This window comes from Gekko japonicus, unplaced genomic scaffold, assembly GCF_001447785.1.
Source record: "Gekko japonicus isolate JY-2015 unplaced genomic scaffold, Gekko_japonicus_V1.1 scaffold5529, whole genome shotgun sequence".
Taxonomy (NCBI): Eukaryota; Metazoa; Chordata; class Lepidosauria; order Squamata; family Gekkonidae; genus Gekko; species Gekko japonicus.
The window spans coordinates 26,320-34,507 of record NW_015163788.1 but is presented as its reverse complement, the minus strand read 5'-3'; the positions used below and the strand labels follow the sequence as shown (position 1 = coordinate 34,507).

General features: G+C 46.5%; 1 protein-coding gene across 1 annotated transcript in view; it reads right to left on the bottom strand.

The window, feature by feature from the left end:
• Positions 1 to 5,036: 5,036 nt before the first annotated feature.
• Positions 5,037 to 8,188, bottom strand: part of LOC107107633 (neurophysin 1-like) — a 6,975-nt gene continuing 3,823 nt past the window's right edge. Inside the window, exons 2-3 of the mRNA XM_015407937.1 lie at positions 7,615 to 7,819; positions 5,037 to 5,074 (exon numbers count right to left, since the gene is read on the bottom strand). Coding sequence (XP_015263423.1) covers positions 5,037 to 5,074; positions 7,615 to 7,819 — 243 coding nt within the window. The remainder of the gene's footprint in view (positions 5,075 to 7,614; positions 7,820 to 8,188) is intronic.

Genomic DNA, 8,188 nt, shown 5'->3' with positions numbered 1-8,188 from the left:
GGAGGGAGGGAGGGAGGGAGGGAGGGAGGGATCTCTCAAACTGCAGCCCGCCGAAGTCCCTGAAGGGGCACTGAAAATAGCTATAACACAATGAGCAATAATAAAATATTTTAAAAGAACCAATTACATAAAAGAGATCTGAAATTATAATTTCAGGTGGAGGGAGGGAGGGAGGGAGGGAGGGAGGGATCTCTCAAACTGCAGCCCGCCGAAGTCCCTGAAGGGGCACTGAAAATAGCTATAACACAATGAGCAATAATAAAATATTTTAAAAGAACCAATTACATAAAAGAGATCTGAAATTATAATTTCAGGTGGGCAGCCGTGTCGTGTTGCAGTAGGAGACCAAGATGTCAGCTGGCGGGAGTCAACGCTCCCTTGAATCTTGCTCTTCATCATATTATAAAAATCACACCAATGTCATAGCATCAGAGAGGTCTAAAATTTAGGGGAAGATTGTGGGGGAACAAATGAGTATTACAGAACCTCCCGTAGATGACAGGCACAAGGGATGAAGCTGGGAAAAGGAAACTTTACATAGGCCCCAGTCACACGGGCCAGATAACACGGGGGGGGAGGCGTGGCTGTTTGCCCCGGGGCAAAATAAAGCGCGTTAGCCCGATCACACGTTTTCCCGAGTCTTCGCACTGTGGCTGGAAGCTCGCAATCACACGGCGATGCTGGAGCTGGCAAAGAAGCCGCGTGGCAAGCGTTCCGTGTTTGTGCGCATGCGCAGTTCCGTGGAGCAGCACTGCTTCCAGTTTAGTGTTTGTGCACATGCACTTAGGAAAACCATCTGGTTTGCGACAGGACTTGGACAGGCGGCGGAAGCCACGGGATACTAGCGCTCCCACGATCAGACACCCGCCCCTGCCGGGCATTTTACGGATACTACTGCACTTTCTGAGGTATTTTTTACTGTGCATCTTTGGCAGGATGCCACGGGTTGGCTACGTGTGCGCTACGCTTCCCAGATGTTGCAGTGTGATCGTGCACTGAAAATCCGCCTACCATTTGTGCCTTTAGCGTGGCAAATCCTCCGTGTGAATGGGGCCATATTTCTTTTTCTTTGGAGATTCAGTTGATACAGCAGAATTAGCCGTCATAGAAGTGTGATACTGAGTGCAGTACATGAATCTCCCAAGAAGTATATTGCAAAAAAAGGTAAACTTACATTGATTCGAGTAGATGCAGTTCACAAATCAGGTTGCAGTCGAAAGAAGAGAAAGAAGCCTAATCTAAAGATTATTCCCCCTATCACAAATAGCCAGCTTGTCCAGCATCATGTGGTGGGAGTATGAGGGCACTGTCTCTACAGGAGAGTCTTGCAGACTCGTATGTCCCTATGGAAGGCCATGTGAGGAGAGAGACAGGAAAGGGAGGGAAGGGTCGGAGGGCAGCTCCCAGGTTAAGACAAAGAGAGGCATCCCATTTAAGGAGAGAACACCTACACACACAGAGTGATGTAGAGCCCCCCAATGTCATAAGAACATAAGAGATGCCAATGTCGGATCAGGCCAAAGGCCCATCCAGTCCAACACTCTGTATCACACAGTGGCCAGAAATACCAGGTGCCATCAGGAGGTCCACCAGTGGGGCCAGGACACCAGAAGCCCTCCCACTGTTGCCCCCCCCCCCAAGCACCAAGATGACAGAGCATCCCTTGCCCCAGAGCCCCTATCTATACCTTGTGGCTAATAGCCACTGATGGACCTCTGCTCCATATGCTTATCTAATTCCCTTTTGAAGCCGTCCATGCCTGTAGCCGCCACCACCACTGTCTGTGGCAGTGAATTCCATGTGTTAATCACTCTTTGGGTGAAGAAGTACTTCCTTTTATCCGTTCTAACCCGACCGCTCAGCAATTTCATGGAGTGCCCACGAGTTCTTGTATTGTGAGAAAGGGAGAAAAGTACCTCTTTCTCCACCTGCTCTTTCCCATGCATAATCTTATAAACCTCGATCATGTCACCCCTCAGTCGTCGTTTCTCCAAGCTAAAGAGCCCTAAGCGCCTTAACCTTTCCTCATAGGGAAAGTGTTCCAACCCTTTTATCATTCGAGGTGCCCTTTTCTGCACTTTTTCCAAAGCTATAATATCCTTTTTAAGGTGTGGTGACCAGAACTGCACACAGTATTCCAAATGAAATGAAATGTCCTGGCATGCTAACTCGTTCACTCCAACACTTTTACACTTTTTTCAGCAATGGTCTCTGCTTTTCGCAGCTGATTTTGAGGATTCGTCTGAACTGTGAGAAAATTCAGGGCGACGAGACAGAAAACGGCACCGTTTGCACGGGGGGAAGAAGCAAAATCAAAATGGGGCCGTTCAATCAACTCAAGGATGAGAAATTCAAAATCATCCTTCCCCACCCACCCTTACTTTGAGTCCGCTTTAGTTTTTGAGAAGCATCACACAACAGTAGGCTGAAAGAATGGCACCAGTCCTATTTTGTCATACCCTTTTCTTTTTATACTATTTATTTAATTCATTCATACCCCACCTTTCTTCCCGAGGGAGACCCAAAGAGGCTTACATAGCTCTCCTCCATTTCATCCTCACAACAGCCCTGTGAGGCAGTTTAGGCTGAGAGGGTGTGACTGGCCCGAGGTCACCCAGCGAGCTCCCATGGCACAAGCAAGGATTCGAACCTGAGTCTCCCGGATCCCAGCCTGATGCTCTTAACCACTACAGTACACTGGCTCTCAGTGTGTTTCTAGGGGTCCCTCACAGTGAGCATCTCACATGTAGCAAGGTGATAAAGCTGGATCATAGCAAAACAACGAGCAATTTGCAAGTAAGGATTGCCTCACTTGAACTCTAGCTGTGAAAGCCTTCGACAACACGCCTAAAGGAGTTGTTCCTAATAGTGTGACTTCAAACTACTATAATCACACTTCTGCACATCTATTGCAGAAGAATGTTTGTGTATTTATCTGCATGGTGCATTCCTTATGTGCATACAGTATTACAATGTGAATTAATTTGCTTTAAATAATCATAGAATGTTGGAGTTGGCAGGGACCTTGCAGGTCATCTAGTCCAACCCCCTGCACTCTGCAGGAGCAGAGCCGAAAGAGAGCCCTACGACATACCCGAAAGATGGTCGTCCAGCCTCCGCTTGAAAACGTCCAGCGAAGGAGCATCCACCACCTCCTGAGGCAGTCTGTTCCACTGCTCAACCACTCTGACAGTCAGGAAGTTTCTCCTAATATTTAGCCGGTAACGACTCCCTTGTCATTTCCACCCATTGGATCTAGTCTTGCAATCTGGAGCAAGTGAGAATAGAACTGCTCCATCTTCCACATGACAGCCCTTCAGATATCTGAAGACTGCAATCCTGTCCCCTCTAAGCCTTCTCTTTCCCAGGCTAAACAGACCCGACTCTTTCAGCCTTTCCTCATAAGACTTGGATTCCAACCCTCTCACCATCCTGGTTGCCCTCTTCTGGACACGCTCGAGCTTGTCCACATCCTTCCTAAAATGTGCTGCCCCAAACTGGACACAGGACTCCAGGTGAGGCCTGACCACCTCAGAGTATTTGGGTTTTATATACAGTGTTGGTACACAGTTCTTTTTGTTTATTAGCCTCCAGGTGAGGCCAGGAGATCTCCCAGAATTATAGCTGATCTCCAGATGACAGAGATCAGTTCCCCTGGAGGAAATGGCTGCTTTGGAGGGTGACCTCTATGGCATTGTGCCCCACTGAGTTCCCTCCCCTCCCCTAACCCCCACTCTCTCCAGGCTCCATCTGCTATAAAACGTATAAAAATGTAGTCTTCTTCTTCCAGGAAATTCCCTACCAAGAGTTGGCAACCCTAGGACATACACTTGCAGAAGACCCAGTGATATGAGCAGGAATTTGACAAGAGCACTGCCCTGAATGCTAGAAGATGGAGTCACAGATTGTCATTTACTAGAAGCAGGGCCTTTTCTGTGGTGGCCCCCGCAGCACAGAGTGCCCTGCTCTGCGAGACCTGCTGCACTGCATCTGTTCAAAGAACTGGCTGATGCCCTTTTTATCCCTCCAGGCATCTGGAGGTTGAAGGAGACTGGGGTGGTTCTTGCTTCTCCTTGGTATTTTTATCACACTGTCTGGGATTTTAAATTTTATACTATGTGGTTTTTGAAATGATTTTATAGGTTAGCCAGCAAGATCAGCCATACTATCTCGGGTTCATACTCCCGCTCATCCTGTGATGTGATTTAGGCCATCACATGTCAACAATGCCCTTCCACCTTCTACATTGGACAAACAGGCCAGTCCCTTCAACAAAGAATTAATGGATATAAGTCTGTCATTAGAAATCACAACATTCAAAATCCGGTGGGGGACTAGTTTAACCTTTCAGTGCATTCAGTTGCTGACCAAAGAGCAGCAGTTCTCTTACAAAGGAATTTCAAAGGGAGATTAGAAAGAGAGACTACTGAATTTCAATTTATAATGAAGCTCAAGAGAATGCATCTTCCTGGACTTAATCGAGACCTAGGTTTCCTGTCTCATTTCCAATGCTGATTTCTCCACGCCTACTATCTCTCTGCATATCACACCTGATCCGATCATGCCTGCTATTGTCATTCGCCTGCTATTGTCATTTGGCATCTAAAATCACTCCACTATCCAAGATATAAGGACAGATGGACTCACATTCTAGCTGTATATGAAGAAGTGAGCAGTGACTTACGAAACCTCATGCCATGCTACAAATTTTGTTAGTCTTTAAGATGCTACTGGACTCTTGTTCTTTTCTACATCTTGGAGCCTATTTGTGTAAGCAAATTTTAAAAATTGTATCTTCTGTGTCCTCTCCATTTTATTAACCAAATGAGCAATAACATACACAATGAACCTGTTAATCCTTTATTGCACAGCCAAAAGAACACAATGATGGAATTCTGGTTGTTTTTGTATACATTTTATTTTGCAGAAGTTTCTCCCCCCTCCCTACTAGCTTCCAACATGCACTGGGGCATTGTTGACCCACAAGTTTGTGGCCTAAAACTGCGCTCCCGTCGTCCTCAAGACTTGACATCTTCTCATTCTTGATCACACATAGAGTCCAGCACACAGCCCTCTGCAGCAACAAGAAAACATGTCACAGAAACCAAACTAGACCATGCTGCATGTGACAAGGTGTTATTTCTTGGCAGGGGTCATTTCGTAGAAAAAGAGGTGTAGGAGCTCATTAGCATAAGTCATTAGCATAACTTGTTTACATATGCCACACCCCCTGACATCACCGGAAGTGTGTCAGAAGGCAACACCTACCGCTCAGGCGCCACTGGACTGTTTTGGATTGCTAGCTATTGGGGGGTGGGGGGAACGTCCAGATCTGTCCTCACAGAGGAGGGAGAGCTTGTACCTGAATAAAACTTGGTCTTAAAGGTGCCACTGGACTGCTTTGGGCCAGGGGGAGGGCTCTGCAGCTTACCTGGCCGCTTCTTGCTCTGACTGAGGGCTGCTGGGAGCAGGGGGTGGGGCTTGTTGCATGTGCCCGCCCCCTGGGCTCTTTACTGCCAGAGCTCCGCTCCTGTGCTGCAGGAAATGACTCCTGTTTCTTGGAAGTGGACGATGCACTAGACACTGGCCCAAATCAACCACAAAGGCAAACTTGAATAATAATGAAGCTGCCTTATACTGAATGTTGGTCTATCAAGGTCAGTATTGTCTACTCAGACGGGCAGTGGCTCTCCAGGGTCTCAGGCAGAGGTCTTTCCCGTCACCTCCTGCCTGGTGTTTTTAACTGGAGATGCCGGGGAGTTGAACCTGGGACCTTCTGCATGCCAAGCGGAGTATCTTCCACTGAACCACAGCCCCTCTTTACAGCTCTCCAGGGTCTCAGGCAGAGGTCTTTCCCGTCACCTCCTGCCTGGTGTTTTTAACTGGAGATGCCGGGGAGTTGAACCTGGGACCTTCTTTATCCCAAATAGATGCTCCGCCACTGAGCCACTGTTGTTCATACGATAGGCTAAGTTTAAGATTAATAAGAAAGTAAGTATAATATAATTCTGAACTTGGCCCCAGCATATGGTTCGAAAAAGAATAAAATGGCAGAATACGCAATTGTGGCCAAATTAACCAACTATATCAATAAAACACCAGTCAGAGAATTTGAAAAAGATGGGGAAATTATTATGCTTATTATAAGTAAAGATTAAAAATGAGTGACTTGTATTAAAGTTACTATAACAATTTTTTATTTTTATTTTCTCATCAGGATCATGATAGCTTAGGCAATAATATAATTGCACTAATATAATTAAGGTTGTTTTAGATAATACTACAATGGTATGAATATAAGTGTTCCCTGAAATAATGCTATATTCAAGACCATAAAAATAGGTTTTGACATACATATGAACCTAGTTCATGGTTATCCTTTTTTTATTCTTATAAATGCTCTTAAAATGTACTCTTTGATTTTAGTTTGATTATGACAGTGTTCCCCCTAAGCTGAGTTAGGGTGAACTAGCTCCAGTTTTTTAGCCTCAGCTCACCCATTTTTGTCTGAGCTCAGGAAGGATGGCTCCGGAGGAAACTGATTTATGCAGCAGCCAAATCGCTCACTCACAGCTTTAATGCCAGTAGCTCACAAAGTAGAATTTTTGCTCACAAGACTCCACAGCTTAGAGGGAACATTAATGACAACCATAGTGGTATTAAGATGTAATGGAACATACAGTGTTATAATCAATGTCTAACAGTTAATATTAATAGTGACTAATGGCAATAAAGGCCAGGCTTTAATAATACATGTAGCCAGTTTGGTGTAGTGGTTAAGCGCGTGGACTCTAATCTGGGAGAACCGGGTTTGATTTCCCACTCCTCCACTTGCACCTGCTGGATGACCTTGGGCAAGCCATAGTTCTGGCACAGCTGTTCTTGAAAAAGAACAGTTTCTGTCAGAGCTCTCTCAGCCCCACCTACCTCACAGGGTGCCTGTTGTGGGGAGGGGAAGGGAGAGGGAGAGGAGTTTGTAAGCCGCTCTGAGACTCCTTCAGGTAGTGAAGGGCAGGGTATAAATCCAATCTCTTCTCTTCTTCTTCTACAGTATGTGAAAACCTTCCTAATACTATGTATTTTAAATGTTTATGTTATATGCCCTATATTTACACTGACCCTGATCATTCTTGTTATTAATAAGATGTGCGCCTTGGTGTTTAGTCATGCCAGCCACATGACCACAGAAACGTCTTCGGACAGCGCTGGCTCTTCGGCTTTGAAACGGAGATGAGCACCGCAACCCTAGAGTCGGAAATCGACTGGCTTTCGAACAAGGGAGACCTTTACCTTTACCGTACATTATTATAACATCTATATCTCCCTTTCCCCCCTTGTTTTTCTGTATCCCTATTTTAATTTAAAATAACAATAATAATTTAAAAGCTATTAAAAAAAAATAATCTAAGCAATGGGGCCACATCTTGTTGGGGAGAGACCAGAAGAAAGAAAGAGAAAAATTGGGAGGGGTCTACAAACTCCACAAAGTAACAAATGCACAGATGTCATTAAAAATACCTGGTCAACATTAAGAGAACAAGAACGTTTAAAAGAATATGCTGGGAAGTAAGAAAAACCAGCCAAATGGCCGGCCAGGAGGACTGGGAATCTCACCGTGGTTGCAGCAGATCCCGGAAGAGGCGCAGGAACCCCCGTTGTTCCCGCACGGTTTCTTTCCAGACTCACAAGGGGTCGGCAGGAAGTTCTCTTCCTGGCATCTCAGCGTCTCCGCAGTGCCGAAGTAGCAGCCCAGGTCTTCTCCGCAGCAGATGTTGGGTCCGAAGCAATGGCCCCGGTTCCTAGGCCCACAGGAGATGCACTGCACCGGGGGGGGGAGAGACAAAAGGCGGAGAGGTCCTCGGGTTACCAACCCTCAGGTGGAGCCTGGAGATCCCCTGGAATTCTAACTGATCTCCAGATGAAAGAGGTCAGCTCCTCTGGAGAAAATGGTTGCACTGGAAGGTGGAGTCTACAGCATGGTACCCCACTAAGGCCCTGCCCCTCCCCAAATCCCTCTGCCCCTTAAATCTCCAGGTATTTCCCAACCCAGAGCTGGCAGCCCTAAGACCAGGGGTCATTTCCTGCGGGAGTGCACAGGAGCGGAGCTCCGGCAGTAAGGAACCCAGGAGGCGGGCACATGCAGCAAGCCCCACCCCCTGCTCCCAGCAGCCCTCAGCCAGAGCAAGAA